Genomic DNA, 21,902 nt, shown 5'->3' with positions numbered 1-21,902 from the left:
AAATAAATTTTAGAAGCTTTCGTTAATGACAAGATTTTAAGTGGATATGTTTACTATTGTTGTTTCTAATGTGTTTTATTTTGAAAGTATTTGTTTTTTTAATTAAAGTTCTGAAAGCGCTTAATGTTTTAAATAAAGTTTATAAATCCTTTCCAAGCAATTATAACAAAACAGAAGTTATTACAAACTTCGTTAAATGTTTTTTATAAGTTTGAAATCAAATTCAATTCAAATATTTAACTATTTTTAGAACGTTTTGTTCACTAAAAGTATACCTAGTTTCAATATAGTTAGTCTATAAATCTATAATCATCACTATAAATCATATTATTTTATTTTATTTTAAATACAAACCTAACAACAATATTTAAAATGTATTATACTTATTACTATGTTAAAATTTCTTTAATAATCATTAAGATGTTATATATTTTACTAGAGTACAAGCTAAATAAAATAATAAACAAAAATAATTGTAAAATTTCATATAGTTGCATGAGAAATATTAAGAAATGAATCTAAAAGCATAATCGAAAATACTTAAAAACAAAAACGATGAACAAACCGAAACACTTTGTAACTGTCGAACAATAAATAAATGTCCTCTCAAAAATAAATGCTTAGTTGAAAAGTTCATATTTAAAGCAACAATCAGCTAAAAAAATGTTTGGGATCAACGGGTGGAATGTTCAAAAATATGGTACAGCCATATCAGTGATTTTAAAAACTACAAAGAAAAGGGATCAGAAATCTAAAAATACATGTGGAAACTAAAAAATAACAACATTGATTATAAAATAGACTGGAAAATAATCTTGCATACTTGCAAAGCCAAAAAACAACAAAGCATTCGCAGTACTTTCATACTAAATAAGGTCGCGATCGCCAAAGCAGACAGAAGGGATAACTTAAATAAACGGTACCAGCTCTTTTATTCCTGCCCGCACTTCAAAAAATTCGACTTTAAAACTTAAGTCTTAAGTTGTCCGTAATAGAGGTTTTATGCATGCTCTTAAAAAGTTTTTGTGTAGCTAATATTTTCTTGAAACTAAATGTTTTATAAAAATCATTCGAGCAAAGTTTAAAATTTTCGTAGCTATCACAAGTACAAAATTAATTAAATCTTCAATAGTTAAGTCATAATTAAATTAGCTTTATTAAAACGCATCTTAACTAAAGCTCACTTAGTACTTTAACTATATTTTATTTAAGCAATATTTACTTTAAAAATCAACTAGAAGAAAAAAGAAAGCTACATACAGATTTTTTTTAATTATTATTTGTGTTGTTTTTCGATTTTGAAACTTAACTACATTTTAAACTTTACCACAATTTCAATCTTGATATTAAAACTTAATTTATTTTATGTATAAGTAAAGATTTGTTTATTACTAAAAGTTTTTATAAAAAGCATTTGGGTGGAATTTTCAATTTTGATAGCTATTACAAATACAAAATTGCTTAAATTTTCAATAGCTACGTCACAACTAATAAACTACGTTAATATGCATCTCAACTTTAAGCTCACTCAGTACTACTAGCTACATTTTTACTTAAACAATGTTTACTTTAAAAAATAAATATAAGAAAAAGAAAGCTACATAGAGCCTTTATTATTGTTCTTGTTGTTATATTGATTTTAAAGCTTATCTAAAGTTTAAACTTTACCATAAATTCAATTTTGATATTAAAATTTAATTTGTTTAGTTTTTAAGGAAACGTTTTAAGAAAAAATTTGTTTTTATTTAATCGATTTAATGCTACTTTCCATGACTGTTGTATATCTTTTTGAATTTATAATCATTGACGAAGTTTTTAATCGAACTTTGTTTGTAAAATAAATTCTTCAAAGAATAAATCTTAATTTGGATGTATTATATTAAATTTGCTCACAATAATTTTTAGTGTAAAATACTAAATTTTAAAACCAACATGAAAATTTATAGTTGTTGATTTAATTCAAATTAAAAACTTTATCAAAAAATAAATAAAAACGTGTGTAAAGTTTTGTAAGTAACACTAACAATCAAATAGACTCTTATTTTGTTTATATATTTGAAAAATAAACATCGTGTGCAAATAATACGTATTAAGAAAACTAAAAATAAAGTTTAATTATCTTTATACTAAAATATCAAAAGTTTAAAGTATATTCAAAAAACAATATCATATTAAAATTTAAACTTGATTAATTAGATTACGTAGCCAAAGCAGATATCTTTTAACAAAAAGTTTTTAGTTCTTGGTTTGTTTACTGATAATGAAGCCAACAAAAATAACTTACTTAATTTGTTAGTTTTGAATATAAATAATGTTTACATTTGTTGATATTTTAGTTTAATACAGTATCTATGTTCTTGATAAAGTCTATACTTTGATAATTAAAAGGATTTTTTAAATGTCACAAACAAAGCGCTAAAATGTTTTTCTCAATAGTTTAAAAAAAATTATCAAACTTATTTTAATGTTATGTTTGTTATTATATTTAAAAAAAAGCAAACAAATAGGTATGTTGTAAACTAGCAATGTTTTTTGTTTATTTTTGGTAAGCTTTTGTAGATTGTCATTTACTTTTAGACTTTCTCTTACATAAAAGAAATCTAATTTGCATTTATTGTAAAGTTAAATCTTTTAATTTTTCTGTGAAGTTTTATTAGAAATATCAATAAGCTACAGGAATAAAAGGGTCAAAGTTGAAAAAGCAAATCTGAATCATCTTTTTTATTTTTTTATAACTTAAGTTTTAATATGTTAAACTACAAATAAATACGCTTATTTTTCTTATATTATTCACCTTAAAGTTTAGATACAGTATAAGATTTATTTAAAACAAAATATTTAAAAACACACACAGTTTCAAAGCATAGAGTAAAAACACATAAAGCTCATCTTCTCAAACAACCACGTAACCTGAAGTCTTTGAAGCGTGAAATCGGCTTATCGCTAATTGATGATCTTCGTTTCCATGGTGACTGCAGCAGAAAGGAATTGTGACGTAACTGAGGTCTGTAATCCTACAATATTTACAGGAAAATTTTTGATTAGCACTGAAAATTTTTGTGAAGTTTAAAAAAAACTGTGAATACTTCCCTTTAGCACGCAACTGAATTATTTTTTTAATAAATAAGTTTTGTTTTAATTTATGAAAGGAAATCGTAATTTTTATAATTGTAATTTGTTCTACGTTTCTTAAACTTTGTTGAGTACATTTAAAATAAAATAAAAACATGCGATTACAAAATTAAATGCAAGTATGTAAAATAAACTACATGATATGTATGCAACGCATGTTAGTTTTTAACTTTGTTAAAGATTTAAATAAAATTATAAAATTAAAAACAATTTGTTAAATAGAATTAATAAATAATTTTTGTTTCAGGCTTAAAGTTGTTTGCAAGTGTTTTTGTTTATCAACTTTGAAGAAATAATAAATTTAGTTAGTTTTAAAGTCTAAAATCTATTATTAAAGCAAAATTCATATATTTTATTCAAGAAAACCATTAATGCTTTTAAAATTGCTACATGGTAAATTCAGGTCTAATGTCCGTGTAATCTTTATCAATGACACACAAAATTTAATTTCCGATATTTACTTCAGCAAAGCTTAAATGTTAAAGGTTTAATTTGTGTGAAAAACTTCGTGAGTAATTCTAAACGTTTTTGAAGTGATGATTTATATGTAGTGAAAAAGCAACTAAAGGTCAAATACTGTTAGAAAAGTTCAAACTAAACAAAAGAAAATAGTTATTAAATTAGCATATGTCCATTTGTCTATTGAAATTTCAAACCAAGGCTGCTATTTCAGACTTCGGTACAGTTTTTGAATTGTCAATTAAAAAACTTATGCATTATTAATTTTAAAGCTTCAAAGTTTTTTAACATAGCAGTGACTAGTGATCCTTGGGAGTGTGCGAAAATAAAACCACGCGAGCTAAAACGCTGCTTCAACAGTTTATCGCTTTGAAGTTGCTTAACTCAATTGCTACTTTATCTTGGCAATAGGCAACACAACAACCCGCTGTTTTCAAAACGAGAGAGCGAAACAAATTTCGAGAGAAGGTGGAAAGAAAGTGGCGAGTGCATTTCGTTGCAAGCAGATTAAGCGATTATGCTCGGCAGAGATTTTCAAGTTTCAATTATGAAGTTCATAGTTTAGTTTGTGATATAAATAAAGAGGATTTAGTTTTATTAAGCACAGGATATCAAGTTGAAGCAGAATCAGATTGTTTTGATGGCAAGGTTATTTTGTGGAAACTTTGAAATTTTCATAGATACAAAATGATTTTATTGACTGTGTTTAATTAAGCGTGTTTTTATTCTTATGCATTAAAAGTAAATTGAAAAGTTTATTATCGTTTTAAAACAGTTGGTGGTAGTTTTATTTTCTGCACAGAAAATTTGGCGTTTAATTTGATTTTCTTGTTGCTAGCAGACTTATTGATTGTGGAAAGCCAAACGTTTTTGCAGTTTTAAGTAATTGTTTTCCAACTAAAAAAAGTTCAATGAATTGTGAAATATAAGTTTTTTTACGAATTTGCGTAACATAATACGAAAAAATTTAGCCTATATGTATCCTTATTAAATTTAGATTATTTTAGAATTTATTACCTTTTATTTTACCTTTTTGACTTTAAATAACTTAAATAAAGTGATGGTATATAAGTGAACCAAACCGTAAACTTCTATTGAAGTTTATATCTTCACTGGTTCAACAAAAGTATAAGTCGAGTAATAAATAGCTTATTAATCTTTTAAACATAATGACATTTAAAAATAATATTTGCTTTTTCATAAGCACAATAACATCACTTTGTTCCAGTTTCTGTTATCGCTTAAAAAATGATTTATTCATTAAATTTCCATGAGATAAATATACCATTATTTCATTTATTTTGTATAAAAACCACTTTTAAACCGCACTAACCTTTTAAGTAATATATTTTTTATAATGCGTAAATTATTGTTCAAATATTATTTTATTTCTAGTGTTTTATTTGTGGCCGTTAAATTATACATCCTGTAACCAACAACTTTAAAAGTAAGCTTACTCTGTATTTTTTTATCTGTTAAATAGAATAATAAAAATGAGAAATAAAATAAACACTTATTAAATATTAAAAACAAATATCAATTATAATCATATAATTATTTTATGCTTGCTTATACTGTGACTTAACATTTTCGACAGATCATTTTCGTTTGTATAATGCAAATGTATTACATATAAGATTTATTTTATACATTTTTATTTTTTTAGTAAGTTTACCAAACTATTAAATTCGTTTAACCCATTTGCTTTCAAAGCATAATTTCTAAATGGTTACTGTTAAGTTAATAACAAACAACTATTTATTTATAAAACAGAATGTATTATCTCCTAACGCTTACAAACAATAAAACTAACTAAAACAAACCTTGAGTCAGTTTTAACACTCAGATTTATTTTTCATGCAACAAAGCACTCAGTGATTCTAAATTTTAAATTTACCTTTCCATGCTTCGCGGATTGAAAACAAAACTTTGTTTTTCTTTCACACGCAACCAACAGGCACTTGACAGCGAGCCAGCCATCCAGCAGCTACCGAAATATGCTCGAGGAGACAGCAATTACGAAAAGTTTCGATTGCAACGCAAACAAACATTCCGAAAAGTCGAAATGCTTTCGCGGTTATCGAGTTTTTGTTTTAAAAAGTCAAAAAAATTTTTCGCACAAGCAATTTGTAATCACTAGTCACGCTCGTTACAAGTGTTGCACGCTTGTAATGCAACATGTTGGGTAAACATTAAAATTTTTAAAAAAAGTCTTCATAAACAGTAATGAGTTTTGAGCAGAAACAGAATAAAAGAAACGTCTGAAAGTTTTGTTTATTAGTACGACATGTGCAAGATGAATATGCATAACAAGCTCTTGTTTTAAAAACTCAAAACAAACTAAAATTTCAGAGCTTGTTTAAGTGCACTCAAATCACACAGCATAAACAAAACAAGCCAGAATTTAATTAAAAGCATTGAATGAAGTCTATTTTTATCGTTTCGCGCAAAAGCGGTTTAGGTGCACAATGAAAAATGTTATTTTTAACGCAGACGAAATCACTTGAAAAGCGTAGCCACACGGTTATCTTATACCTCATGCTTTGTTTATGAATTACGTTTATTTTGATGGATTTTGTGTCACTCGTAATTATAAAGTACACGGCAGACGTGTAGTAAAAGCGTCTGCAGGCGCAAATACCTTTCTGCCGTATGAATTATGTAAGAAAATTCGACACTGAAATTTAATACGCTTTCTTGCATATGATATTTAAAATGAACGTTGCTATTTGCAAAGTTTTAGATTCTTAAACGGCGATCTGAAAAATTCTAAGATTAATTTTTTGTTCTAAAGAAATTTTTTTGTTTCTTTAATTGATACATAAGTAGTTACAAAAAATGCATTTTTTCAAACGTTTGCTCAAACTATAAACAATCGATTTGCCTTAAGGATATTTGTATCTTTGAACAATGTAAACGATTATGATAATAATCAAAGCGGTGAAGTTTATTTAAAGTTATTTTGACAAGCTAAATGAAAAACATAAAAAATTGATCAATTTGTAAATAATATGTTTTAAACATCAGAACACGTCTGCAGAAAAAACCAGCTCGTTTGGTTGATTTTCATTTATATGCTTGTTGCAGGCGTCAATAGCCTTTTATATTTAGTAACATAATTAACAATTAACAATTTTTTGAACTGTTGTGTTCTCATTAAAATGTGGTAAAAAAGAGGTTATGTTTAGTAACAAAAAAAATATGAAACAACCGTCAAACCAGCATTATTGCTTGACATTAAAACCCGTTTTCGACAGCTTACTTGGTGAAAAATTACAATTAAAGTAGCGTTGTATTTGTTGTTTCGTAAAAAGATAAGTTGTAAGTAAGATTTTATACGGGCTGAATGCGTGGCTTGTTAACAAATAAGCTAATTGACTCTCGTGGTTACTCTATTTACACTTTAACTAAATTTTTGAAAAGCAGTTGTAAAACATAACGTAGTTTATTATTAACTTGATAGTTTCTTACTCACAAAAAATTTAAAGTTGTTCAACCAGAACTTTGGTTTGATTTTTAGAAACTTTAAGTTGAAACTTTTATTTTTATTTTTTAATAGTAAAATAGTCCTGGACAAGACGTTAAAAGGTATCCGTGGTGTGCAAATCGAAAACCAAAAGGTTCTTTGTGCACCAGGTCCTAGAACCAAATATTTTGAGTGTTTTTTTTTGTTTTTCAATAAACTTTAAACTATAGAAATGTTCCAAAGGCAGACAATTTTCTAATATGAAGAAACGCAGAGTTTCTGGAAATTTTTAGTGTTAACTGATTTATATTAATAAATCAATATCTTATAAAATAATACTGTATAAGTGGTTAAGATAAATTCGTTATGAAATATATTGTACAAATATGTTTGAAAAGTTTAATGAGAAACCTACGATAAAAGATCAAAGAGAAATAAACGTTTTTTGTCAGACTAAGCCTAATGAATTACTGTTTAAAAAACTATGTTAAACTCTTGAGGTAAGAAATTTTTTTTTGTGCATAACTCGCTTGCACAACAGTTTTTTATTAACTTTTTTTTTTCTTAAATTACAAAAAATGTTTAAGAATTTTTTTTTAATTTACTTAGATTTGGGCTCACTTACTATTTAATCAATGAGCTTTATTATTTTTTTGTTGTAGTGTTTACTAAAGAATTTGTTCTGATCTTTTAGAAAGAGAGAACAGTTAACAATTTTCGAAAAGCTTACTTATGTATATATAACCTAAGTGTTTTAAAAGCAAATTTAGTTATTTTTCTGTTTCTATATTTAAAAATAAAAGTTGTATAAGTAAGTTAAAAATACCGTTTGCAATTCACATAAAGTTTTTAACAAGTAGGCTTTTGTATCTTTTTTTTAGTAATTTAAATGTAATTAATTTTAATAAATTAAGATTTATGCTACTAGCCGAGTATTGCAACAAAGCCATGATAAAAAAATTTAAGACGCTACAAAGTATATTTTTTCAAAGTATTATTACGTTATTAAGCTACTTTAGATTTTTTTACATGCTGGAACTTAAATTAAGCGGTTTAGCTTTTATACAAATTTCTTTTAAAAGCTAAGGTACAAATTTAAAATATAACAACTTTTTAAGTTAATTTGTGTTAGTATGCTTGTTTGTTATTAAAAAAAATATATTCTTAAATAAATGTAAAAATTAAAAGAAAATAAATACATATATATTTCATAAAATTAAAAGATAGTAGATTTTTTTTAAATTGATATTTGCTATGAAATAATAATACTTCTTAAATCTTTGTTCTAAACTTGTTAAACTTGAGATCAGATGGTCTATTTAGCTTTAAAATTACTTTCAAACTTACTTATAAAACAGTTTTTTGTTCAGACAGTGTAGTTTGTTATTAAACGACAACGAAAAAAAACTTTTAGTTTGTTATTAACATGATCTTAAAACTAAATTTTATTCACAGCGCACAAAACAAAAATTTATTCAAAAATTTATCACAAGTTGAAATCAACGTTGAAAACAAAAACAAAACAAATCGCCGTCGGTTAGTTCCGCCATCTTTCATCTCTGAAGAAAAATCTTCAAAGAGACCAGATTTGTCAGATTTGCAAAAAAAAAGACGGATAATCTGGAGCTCCATCTTTGAAAATCCTCAACTTTTTTTTCCTCTTTCACGTTTTGCTTTCTCAAGGCGAACTTCAATGCCAACTTTTCGAAGCGCGCGGCTCAAAAATAAAAGTTAGTACAAAAATGAAAGCTGTTGCCTTTTTTAATTCTTTCGGGTGTTTGAATTGCGATCTCGTTGATATTTATCTGAAAATTCCGCACTAAATGCCGAATTGATGCTGAAAACGTGTTGAGGCTTTTACGAAGGTCGTAATTGAGGATGAGCGCAAAGTAATACGCAGCTAATTATATTTAAAATGGTTATAGGCTTAAAATTAAGAAATTGAAAACAAACTTGTGCAGAATTTTAAAAGTACGCATTAGCGAGCTCATGCTAAACAAGTTTAAAGGTATATAAATTTAAACTTAATTCAAACATAAAACTTAAATATGTTTGCGAAGCTCACTGTCTATACAAGATTTTAAATTAACTTAGGCCTGTTGAAACGTACTAAAAACTTAAATTAATAGCTTTTGAAATTCTGGAAAACATGTTAAACTATGTTATACAAAAACTACAATGTTAAAATATACTCAATTTAATCTTTTCAAACTCAACCCTATCACGCTCGATAAACTAATTACTTCAAACTCTTTTTAATCAAATTCAATATTTTACATCCGGTTTCTGTTCGACCGTTTAACTTGCAACAAGAAAAATCACCAAGCAGCACAGCGCTGAATTATTCACGGTGCTTGTTGCCATGCAAACGCGTTGTCATGCGAAAACGTTGCTACACACACCCTCGATCGAGACTAATTTGTTTATTTGCGCTTATACTCGGGCCGCTTTAATGAGGTTAAAGTTGCGAAGTTGTGAAACAAACTCGCTTAAATGACACTTTGCCGTTGGTGCCTGTAACTTAATAAGCATTTTTGGGTCAAAAACTAGCTTTTTTTTGCTTAATAAACAAACAGGCTCTTGGTTTGTTGTCGGTAACAACATTTTTGCGGATTAGCCGTCGGTTTAACTTTTTCAAATTTTAATTAGTTAGAATTTTGCCAAGCTTAACGGCGGTTTAAAACCTGTTGTTATTAAAAATATATGCGTAAACTGTCGCGTTAAAAATTTTAATCTTAATTGATAGCAAGTTGCTGTAATGACATTTAATATTGATTAAAAGTGTTCAAACTGTAATGATTTTTTGTGTTTCTCAAATGACTTTTACCTCTTAGTTCGTAACTTATATTTCATAAAAATGAACTGTTTTGCACATCAATTTCTTAAAAGTAGTGATTTGCTAGACATACAAGATTCAACGCTAGTATGTCTAGTAAGAGTTGCCATTTAGTTTAGTGCAATGAAATGAAAAATACAAATGATGTAATTTTATGCTTTTCTTTAGTACCACAGCCTTATAACATATTTCAACTAAAAAATTCGTACATAACATTTTTTTAATAAAAATTAAGCTGATACTAATTGTCGCTTTAGTTTTTATTAACTATATTTTGAATAGTTTTAACAAAAAAAAATACTCAATATTGTTTAAAAAATCTCAGATGTTATTTTAATTACAAACTTGAAACATATCACGGTATGGAAAGCCACATGCGCAATGAAAACCTTACACCAGCTTTTCATCGTAATTATGACGTCACACTTGACGCTTTGTGACGTGTGCCGGTTCGATGGGAGGAGAAAATGGTCGTTCTGCCACGAGAGGGAGCTGGAGAGAATACCCGATGACGTCATGAAGACTTCGGAGAAACTGCTCCTTCAAAACAACTACATAAGCGAGATTAATGCAAATAAATTGCTTGAGTTTAAACATTTAAAAGACATTAATTTCAACAACAACTTGCTGGAAAGAATGCCGTGCCTGCCCGAGAAGTTGGAAGTGGCAGAGTTTAGTGGAAATAGAATCACAACGTTTTCAGATTGCTCGAAATTGAACAATCTAAAAATGCTAGACCTTAGTTTCAACAACCTCACGGGCTACAGTTTGCGAGGGGGCTTTTTTGGAGAAATGAAAAACTTGCAGCACCTGAACTTTGAAAGCAACGATTTAGAGAACGTTCCTGCCAAACTGCCGAGCAGCCTGGTCTTCCTAAACCTGAAAAACAACAAAATAAGAAAAATCCTGAAGAATTCCTTCCTGAACGTGACCGAGTTGAGGGTGCTGAGCCTGGAAGGCAACCTGATCCACGAAATTGAAAGCCACCCGTTCGCGAACCTGAACCACCTGAACACGCTCAACCTGAACAACAACCTGATCGTTGAAGTGCCACGGAAGCTGCCTGGAAGTTTGAGCAAGCTGCTCATGTCGAGGAACAACGTCGAGTATTTGCACTCTAAGTGGCTTCACGGTGGTATGCAGGTATCTGTTTGTATTAATAAGTTGTGGTGAAAATTGCTTTAAAATTTAATGAACCTGTGTTGCTTTGCTTGTGTTTTTTTCTTTAACATTAAATATCCAAGTTGTTATCAATTTGTGTTGTATTGATATTGAACAGTTTTCAATTATAAAAACCTTATAAACGTTTTACTAAATTGTAATTTTTTAAATGTGTTTCTCTACAGTTACCTGCTAGTAAAAGAGCTACAATTGTAAATTTGATTTGATAAACTATAGCTTCACTAACAATAACTAAACAATGAGTAAGTACATACTGATAATTACATAAAATAGTTTGTATTTGGTTTTATTTGAAAATACTAAAAAACACACTAAAAGTGGTCCTTCAGTTGTTTAAAATTTTTACATCTTTTTAGGTTTTAGACTTATCTCACAATCGCCTGAAGGCCGCCGAAAACGGTTCATTGGACAACGTCGAAATGGCGATGGTACATGGCAACCAGTGGGTGTGCGATTGCCACGTCAGGTACGTCGCTTCCTGGTTGCTAAGCAACAAGTTCCCCAGCAACAGAAAACCCAAGTGCGCGACACCTGAATACCTGGCAAACGTGTCGCTGGTAGAACTGCAACCTGAAAACTGCGAAAACCGACACTGGCTCATAAATGACGTCATAGTCACCAACACGTCATCAAGCAGCGTTTCGTTGTCGTGGCAACCAAGAAGGAAGTCCCCGGATTTCATTTCGACTCGAGTTTTTGTCGGTAGAGCTCATACCGAAAACGGCCTCGACCAGAGATTGAGGGCCGAGAGCCTGATGACCGGCGACTCGACTTCAAGAGATTTGGTAGAGGACGAAACAATAAGAATAAAGAACCTGACTTCGAACGCCACTTACGTCATGTGCGTCTGCGAATCCGACCAAACAGTTGAAAGAGTCCTCGCTTCCCAGTGCTTCACGGTGAGAACCAAAGTAAAAGTTTACGAAACTTCGAAGGAAAGCGACGACCGAGGGCACGTCAACTTAATACTTGTCGTCGTCGTATCGTTTCTCCTCACCTCATCGCTAGTCGCCGTCTTCTACTACGTCAAGCGTTCGCACGAGCTCAAGAGGGAAAACCCCCACGACGAAACTGACTCCATACAGTATTACGAGGCGGCGAGGGAAAAGAAGATTTCAGACGAGGGAAACTACCTGGTGCCTCGGGTGAGTTTCGCGGAAAGGGGGAGTAACCCGGGAAAAGTTAACCGAGAGGGGAATTACCTGACTCCCATATTCCGTCGCTCATTGGCGGAAGAGAACATTTCGAGGGAAACCGCCTACATGGTGATAAGCACCAGCCCGCGACCTCACGTGACCACGTTTCGCGATTATGACGTCATACAGCCGACGAGCGACGTTTCGGATAAAAACGTTCAGAGCTCGTCTGGCAACACAAGGTTAGATGTTTGAATGTTTTTGTTATCCTATTTAATTTTATTGAAGTCTATCTAAATATTTACATTAGTCAAAGGGTAAGCTTCAAAATCCTGTAACTAGTTTGCATATTTGCTTAGTCATCAAAATTAGTTTTACACTTTTTTTTTTAGTTTTCTTAACATAAACTCTTATTCTTAACTCACCTTACCCGAACATATATGAAAATTTAATAGTTTAATAGTTAAAATTAAGGATTGCTTAAAAAACATATTTTAAATAAAATATGCTAGCTCGGCAAATATGAAAATTACTTACAGGTTCTTTAAGAAGCTACCAAAGTCGAAGGTCACTTACTAAACTCATTGTTTGTAATTCAGTAGTAAAAGTCTAATTGGCGTATTAGTTTAAAAATTCTTAATATCAAATACATATTGTTATTATTTGCTATTTTTATAAAGATAATTTATATTACTAATAATAACTAATAATAAAGATTATTTTTTTATCTTAAGTACAAAACTTGTTCATCCTGAGAATACTTTTGTTCTAATTTTCTATATGCTTAGATTAAGTTTAAGTTATATTCAGTTTTTCTAGAAAAGGAACAGAACAAAAGTAATTAACATATCACAACAAGTTTAACTATCTACTAGATTATATAAAAATAATAAAGCCAGTTTAACTATCAGACGCAGCAGAGATCAATCAAACAATCACGACACTCGTAATGTTGTGACGTCACAGTTGTACGATCATCTCGACGCTCCAATGATGATGAATACGGATAATTTTCAGAAGGATTACAGCAAACTGTACAGTAACGGTCAGGACTGTGTTGTCTGAAGTACAAATTAAAAAAAACAAATTTTATTTTGCAGTTAAGAAAAACACAATTAATTTTTTAGATGAATTTAGTGTTTTTACATTAGAAAGATGATAATCTACTATTTTATTTTTAGTCGTTTGCTTATGGATTTATAGAAAACAGTGCTAAAATATAGAGTTTTAAAGAATAGTTTTCAAAAAGTGATTTAAACTTAACAACTTTTTTCAAATTTTTTCTTAGTTTACTGTTTTATTATTTCTGCAATTTTAAAACCATTTATTAAGTTTTTATACATTATTTTTCTTTCAATCATTATAAGTTACATTATACTTTACAATGACTATTTATATGTGTTCTCTAGAAAAATTTAAGATTTTGCAAATCAGCAATCATTTTCATAGTTTATTTTTTAATTTTACGATTAGTTGTTTCAAAACTTGAAACTTTAAAATATAGTTGTTAAAGAATATTGATGTTTTCATTTTAACAAAACTTTTTAAAGCCTTCTTATTTATTTGACTGTAATGAATATTTAATTTGTAAAATTACTATAAACAACAGTTTACAAATTTATTGCTTAGTCTTAAGAAAACCTTAAACTTCAAAAAGTTTAGAATAGTTATTTGCAAGTCAATCTATGCTAAATAAGTATTGGTCTTTTAACGAAAATTAAAACTGAATTTACATGTTAACATGAATTTGACGTAAACGTATTTTTTGTCTTATATTTGAAACTTTAATTTAGTTTTACTAAGCAACTGATCAAATTTCTTAGTGAACTGAGTATTATTATAACTGTATTTAGTGTAAGACTAGGAAAAAATACAATATTTTTGTATGATGTTATGATAAAATAGTTTAAAAACTTTTTAATCAGTGGTTGTCATAATTTTCAAAAAATAAGCACAGTTTATAGCTATATGAAACATCTGTGCACTTTATTAAGATAAATTAGTAAGCATTTTTTTTCACAAAAGTTTATTGAGTATGTTCGAATGTATGTGTTACTAGACAACAGAAAACACGAAAAAAGTTCTTAAATTATCTAAGAAAGAGGTCGGCAGTCTTATATAACTCGCGGGCCAGTTTTCCTAGAAAACATTACTTCCGGGCCGCACTGTATAAAAGAGCTCAGTGTATTAAAACGCTTATAAAAAAAGTTTGATAAAATAAGCAAATGTAAAGCATTTAGAGCAAGTAGTTATTTATTAAAGAGCCTTATTGTAGGCTATTGGCATTAAAACTTTTCTTTTTACTGTTTTTTAATAGGTATGTTTTGAGCTTAAAGTACCTCGCAGACCAAGTATTTTGACTTTTAGGCCGACCAGCGATTTGATCTAAGATAATATAGATGACTTCTCTAAAATATATTTCAAATTTTCGTTGAATGTTCTGTGTACAGTAAATTATTTTCTGTGCACACTGCCGTAGACATATGGATGTTATATATAGCTACTATAAAACAAGCGGATCTCAAAATAATTTAATAAAATTTTACCTAAGTATTTAAAACAGTTTTATAGTAGGTCTGTGCAGTAACACTTTTAATATACTAATCATATAGTTTTAATATAGTAATTTACGTATGAATGTTATTAAGACTTTAAGTTCTTTAACTTTTATGCTTTTTAGCCTTAATAATAACTAGTAAATTTAAACTATCTTATCATGGAAAAAAAACTTTCAACGTAGATGTATTGATATTTTTTTGTAAAATATGGTAATTATTGCAAAATATGACCAAGTATGGCAAGTATGGCAAATGTTGGCAAAATAGGTTCTAACTTTAGAAAACATCTATAGCTTACTTTATAATAAATAAAACATCATCATACATAATTAAACTTTTTTAACACTCTATTTTTCCATTTATTATATCAACTTTTGCCTTTCAGAACTTATCTAATCTTAACTTAACTAAGATTTTGTCCCTAATAAGATACTTAAAATGAAGTATTTACATTAGGTGCATTTTGTTTGAGCTATAATATAACTCTCTAAGAAAAAATACTTAAACTTTTGAAAATAAATATACTTAAACAACATAGTAAAAATGAATAAAGTTTTATATATTCAATTATAATGACATATTATACTAACATATTATAACTTATATATTATACAATTTATATAATAAATAAGTACTTTCAGGCCAACTTGAGCCTGTTTGAATTTTTTCATTCTGTTTAAAAATGACAGGCTTTTATGTATTTTTTGTGTTAAATTAAAGATGTTCTGTAACTTTTGAAGTTTTAAAATATTTTCAATGATTATTTTTTATACATATTTTCTTTTATTATATGGTTCATATTTTTATATTTTATTTTTACTTCTCAATTTCTATTACAGTGTTTTTTTTTTGTTTTGAATTTACTATATAAGTTTTATTATAATCAGGGTAGCCTTTTTGCTTTAAAAAGTAGCAACTTAAGTAAAATTTGAAACAAAATAACTTGAAAATCTAAAAAGTAGTATTAAGTGTTTTAATAATTAATTATTATTTAGAATAAATAAGATTTTTTAAACAAAAGTTATGCAAAAAATTAAAATTTACTTTAGAAAAATGTACTCACTAAAATACTTGTAGCAAAGATAGCTAGAGTTTGCAATTTAAATGAAACCTTTTCAACATAAATTAAGTTATTTACATAAAAACATAAGTTTCTAAGTAATTTAACTTGCTAAATAAAGTTTTCTGGTATTATTTTAATATTAATCTTTCGTTTCTGTAATTATATTGACATTAGTTAACTAATCTCTACAAGTATGTTTAAATTTATGTATCATAGTTGTATTTAGTACTTCGGTTTTTAATGATTTTAAATTTTTATACTTTTCACTCATTTCTAAATTAATTAATTAAAGTAAGAGATAAAGATATAAAAAACTGTTTACATCAAAAACTATACTTTCTATTTTTACCAAATAAATTATTGCCTTGCAAAATTTGAAATCTGAAAAAAAAAAGATTTTGTGCAATTTATGTCGGGAATACGGATATTTGACATAATCTAAAGTTTTACTATTTTAACTTTTTACCGGGTTACATGATAATTTAAATTCGGGCAGTTCAAATTCCGACAATTCAAATTCCGATAATTCAAATTCTGATAACTCAAACTCGGACAATTCAAGTTCCGACAAACCAAATTCGAACAATTCAAACTTAGACAACTCAAATTCGGACAACCGAAACCCGACAATTCAAATTCAGTCAATCCAACTTCCAACATTTGAAACTTTGAAACTAAAACTCAGACAATTTATATTTCGATAACTCAAGTTCGGACTATTGAAGTTCGAACATTTTGAATTCCAACAATATAAACTCGGACATTTCAAACCCAACAGTTTTGACAATTTAAACGCAGACATCTTAAACTCCGATAATTAAATACAACAACATGAAATAAAGCTTTAAGACTTATTTATTTTTAAAGCAAGTAACCTCTTTTCAGTTTTTGCTATTAAGCCTTTGACAGCATAATTTATTTTGTATTGTTATCTCAAACATTGAGCTTTGATTTTAAAATAAATATAAAATATAGCACATTGATAACATTCAGCCTTCTAGAGCATTGTTACTTCGATGCTCCCCTGAAAATTTTTAAAGGTTGACACGTTCCATAATAAAATAGGGCTGACGGTTGCTTCCGGGAACTCCGCCCTGGTCTCTCCAAATTTCCAAAAAGAAGTTCTTATTTTAAAATAAAAAACTATTGTTCGACTGATGCTGACTTGTGGTTACATGACAATTCAAGTTCGGACAACTCAAATTTCGACAATTTATTTATTTAAAAAAATATTCAAAATACTATATCTCAATAAATAATATAAACTAGAAAAAAATTAGAAATACAAATGTAGATCTTTTTGATATCTACAAGCCCCTTTTTTTTGCAAAATGTTAAATATTTTTCAAAATACTAAAAATAAATATCGTTTTACTTTATTTAAGCTATATCTCAAAAAATATTCAATTTTTTGCAAAAATAAAAAAAATTACTTGTAGATATTAATATGACCTACATATGTATTTTTTATCTTAGACAAATATACATTATTTTTTTATTTGTGGCCCTTTCAGTTTTATTCTTAGAATTTGAATTATTGGTATATGAATAGTCCGAATTTGAATAGTCGTGCACCCCTGATTTGTACATTTTTTTTATAACGAAAGTAATAATTTCAAGTTACACAAGTGAACTAAATAGATATTATTATAAGCATAACCACTATAAAAAAAAGTATTAAAAAATGTATTCCTATCAGTTAGTAAGAATGAATTTTTGTAGTAAAATTTTGTTAAGTTATTCGCCTCACTTAAAAAAGGTTGCTCAATTTACTGAACTGTAAAGAGCTTATTTAAATAGAAGTGTGCAGAGTGTTAAGTAATCCTTTAAACTTTTTAAAAAAAAGCTGTTAACATTTTTTTGATTTATTATACCAATATTAATTAAATTCAATTTGTTTTAAAACTAGTACCAATTTTAACTAATTATACTCTGACATGCTTGAATTTTTGAATATGTAATATTTTAGTAGTTTTTGTTTAGATTTTTACGCATGAACAAGTTTTTTAATAACACTATAGATAACTTACATTGTTATGTACAGTTTAATACTTTATTTTGCTTGAAGAGGTCGCAAATTTTTGCAACCGAAACCGGTCGTGAAAAAATATTTAATTTACACACCTCTATTTAAGTAGTAAAGAATTATAAATAAAAAAATATAATGTTTACTTTATGAAAGGTTTTATGTCTTTAAAAAAATACAAACATTTTTAGTTTAAAAAGTTGATAAAAATACTTATTTAAGTTTTTTTTTTAATTATGTTAGTTTTAAAAAATCAAATAATAATATGGTAAAAAAGATTTTGTCAATTTTAGCTATAAGGCATCAAAATACTGAATTGTAAAACTTGTTTTAGCTTTTGCAATCAGAACTCGGGTCTTGGTTTTGTCACCGTAAGTCGGTCCTTGACTTCTTGTTAGTGACTACATTGCATAAGTCTAGTTAGACTATTTAATTATTGTTTTTTATCAGTTTATTACGTATTTATGTAATGTATGTAATAGATGGAATATTTTAAGCAGTTTTTTGTTAAGTAATACTTTAAAGATTTCCGATATAGATTAAAAAAATTAGCTTAATAAAAAACAGTGGTAACTAATTTTTGTTTTTATGATATTTAATCTTAATTAAGTCAATTTATAGAACTACGCTTTATAATTAGTCAAATGAAGTAGCTGTCTAATTTGCACGAGCGTACAAAATTGCACGAGGGGTAAAATTGCACGAGTGCACATAATTGCGGAAAGATACTTTTGCACGAAGACTAATTTGTAAGAGGGCACAAAATTGCGAGAAGTAAAATTGCACAAAGATACTTTTGCACGAAGACACTTTTGCTCCAGCAGACAATTTTGAGCGGAGACATTTTTGCACCGGTTAAAAACTGTTTATTTATTTTTTAATTTCTGTATTAATTTTAATTTTTTTTTTATTATCACTGTTACCCCTAGTGAACTGTTATAGTTTTTTTTACTTTTTATATAATTTTTATTTTTATTTTTATTTTTTTTGTATTTTTTTTTACTATCACTGTTACCCCTAACCCTTACCCTCGGTAAGTAGCTGTTTTCTTTTTATTTCTTTTTATTAATTTTTTTATTAATATTATTTTTTATTTTTTTATTTTTTTTTATTTTCTTACTTTCGTGCAAAATTGATCCTTGGTAAAAAATTGTCGTCGTGCAATTTTGTTCTCTCGAGTAATTTTGTGGCCTCGTGCAAATTTGGCTCCGTGCAATTTTATGCATTCCTGCAATTTTGTTGTCCTGCAATCTAGTCCCTTCGTGCAATTTAGTAACCTGTGCTATTTAGACCTGTTCCCAGTCAAATGAGCATATATAACTAATAAAAAACTTAAAGTTATTTTTTAATCGGTTGATGCTAATGACAGTTTATATACTAACTAAAAAAATTATACATACCTTTAAAAACTATTTAATTTTTATGTCTTAGAATCTTAAATTATCAAAACTAATTTAGATATTTTGTTAATAGTCACATACTTGAGTTGTCCGAATTTGAATTGTCGTTATTTTAACTGTCGGAACTCGAGTTGTCAGAATTTGAATTGTTAGAACTTGAATTGTCGTGCACCCTTTTACTGTTAGCTTAACACCATTCTTTACCAAATTTAGATTTTGAATTTTTAAGTAAAATTAGAAACTAATTAATTTTGAATTAAATTTTTAATCAAAATGAAAAATAACAAGTAAAAAATATTATGTAGTAAAAAATAATCATGAAATAGAAATGTAAAAAGTAGATCTTTAACAAGAGTCATTTGCTTTTACAGTCAGATATAAACGATGAGAGTAAAAATTAATAAGTTTTAGAAAAAGTAAGGTTAATATAAATCGAGGACAATTTTTAAACAGTTTTAACATTTTTAGAGTTTCAAAAAGTTAAAAATTTTGAAATTTAAGCATTGGATTTTTTGTTAAACTTTCTACATTGTTTATCACTTAAAAATTTGATTTTTTTCCAATAAAACTCAGGCTGACTTGGTAATAGAGTGCTGCATTTACTTACATTACATTTGAGTTGAATCTTGAATATATGGAAGTAAATCTCAGATGACCATATAAGGAAGCAAAGTGCAGCAGTAAAGCTTAACCACTCAACCATGATATTATATAACTTAAAAGTTATTAAAAACTCAGTTGGTTTTTGTGTAACTGAAAGGAAGATCTACTGAAAGAGTCCTTATTTAAAAGTATTAATTTTAATATAACTAGTTAACAAACTATAATATAATGAATATTATGTACAAAGTACAAAGAACATTACTAGTTGTGCACATTAGCGACACCTATTACTAACATCTAAAATAGCTAGGTAATTTTATACCGAAAACTGTTTAGAGCTGATAGCTGAATCGTATATGTTTAAGCACATTTAATTTAACACACAAATTAAATTAAAAATGACTTCAAAGAAGAAGAAAATGAAACCAGATGTAAATAAATATCTGGAAAACGTAAAGAAATTAGCTTACTCTAAACACGTAGGAAATGGATCACACAACAATAGTGAAAAGTTGGAGAACAGTAACTCAGATTCCAGTGAGTTATTTGTTTTGTGTTTTTAGATATCAATTAAATAATTCTTTATGCAGCTGTTATTTGATATTTTTAAGTAATCTAAATATATACATTTATTCAAGTACAACGATGTTTACTAATATACGCTAATAACAATTAAATGCCCTAACAACAGTAAAACTATTTCTAAGAAAATACTACAGATACCAATAAAACAAAATAAAGTTGCTCTAGGTGGCGAGTGTTTAGTGTTTGTCCTTGGTAAGACTTTAAAGGCATCCGTGGTGTGCGACACATTAACCGAAATGTTTTTTTCGTTCACCAGGTCTTAGGGTTAAATAGTTTACGCTCTTTTTTTCGTTTAGTAAACAATGTTAAACTACCAACTAAGTCTCGTCAAGAAGTTTTGTTTCCAAAAACTAATGTTTATGGAAAATTTAAAAACTGCTTTGAAAAAAAACTTTGTTTACTTAAGTGAGAAACTTTAATTAAATTTAAACTTTTCATTTACTAATTAATCTAATTAACTAAAAACTTTTTAAACAGATAAACTGATAACTGATAGAAAAAGTATTATAACTTTCTTAAAGACGTCAAAATTTTCACAAGTAGAAGAAGAAATCAACATGGAAGACTTTAAAGAGTTTATGAAAAAGGAAAACATTTTCTGTTTTTTAAAACTTTCTGAATTATTTTCTTTTAAACTGTTAAAGAATTGTTTAGTGTCTGTTGTTGAAAACAACTTTGTTGGATTTTCAAAAACTCTTGGGTTCCGAAACATTGATCAAAAAACTTTAAAAGGTTTTATATCTAGATCAACGTTGACTGTAAGTTGCGAAATCGAAGTTTTTGAAGCTATTGTTAGGTGGATTGAACACGATAAAAATTCTAGAACAAATTTTATGTGTGATCTATTGAAGATGGTTAGATTACCCTTGTTGTCTTGTATAGTTATACAAAAGTATGTAAAAAGCAACAAGTTTTGCCAGTCTTGTCAACAATGCTGTGATCATATTGAAAAGGTCATAGGATTTAAGCAAAATCCAAATCCATCTGTTTCTAACTATTCACAAAACCGTTGTTGCATTGACAAGTTTACTCATTACGATTTATCTTCACATGCGGCTGTTGTAAGACTAGATTGTGGTTTTAAAAGCTTAGAACAAAAACTTTCTCGGTTAGAAATGAAAAGTTTAGAGTTCTCTCTTTCCTACGATTACGGAATTTTTCTGTACTCCAGCGACACATGGGGCTACGAAACAATCGAACCTCACGTTTATAATCAATTCGGTGTATGCGAAGAAATTGATTTTTTTGCTGCTTGCATATTTATGGACAAGTTGTATGTGACAGGAGGTACAGATGAAGTTTACAATGAAACTGGACATTGTGTATCGTACGATCCTAGAACAACAGAGTGGACAGTTTTGGAAGAAATGCAACACGCAAGAAGTCACCACTCTTGTGTCGTTTTCGCAGGTAAAATTGTCGTTACTGGTGGTGCTTCAGCAGAAAGATCAGTTGA

At 28.0% G+C, this 21,902-nt stretch overlaps 1 protein-coding gene across 1 annotated transcript; it reads left to right on the top strand.

Moving 5' to 3' along the window:
* Window positions 1-10,226: 10,226 nt before the first annotated feature.
* Window positions 10,227-13,370, top strand: LOC145838317 (leucine-rich repeat transmembrane protein FLRT3-like). Its single transcript, XM_082945885.1, has 3 exons — window positions 10,227-11,036; window positions 11,432-12,453; window positions 13,123-13,370. The coding sequence occupies exons 1-3, from the start codon at window positions 10,275-10,277 to the stop codon at window positions 13,274-13,276; spliced, it is 1,938 nt and encodes a 645-aa protein (XP_082802011.1). The 5' UTR covers window positions 10,227-10,274; the 3' UTR covers window positions 13,277-13,370.
* Window positions 13,371-21,902: the final 8,532 nt, after the last annotated feature.

Source organism: Thalia democratica, chromosome 6 (genome assembly GCF_965202585.1).
Source record: "Thalia democratica chromosome 6, ktThaDemo2.hap1.1, whole genome shotgun sequence".
NCBI classification, from domain to species: domain Eukaryota; kingdom Metazoa; phylum Chordata; class Thaliacea; order Salpida; family Salpidae; genus Thalia; species Thalia democratica.
Note: the sequence above shows the minus strand (reverse complement) of the source record. Positions and strands in the feature narration are given on the sequence as shown.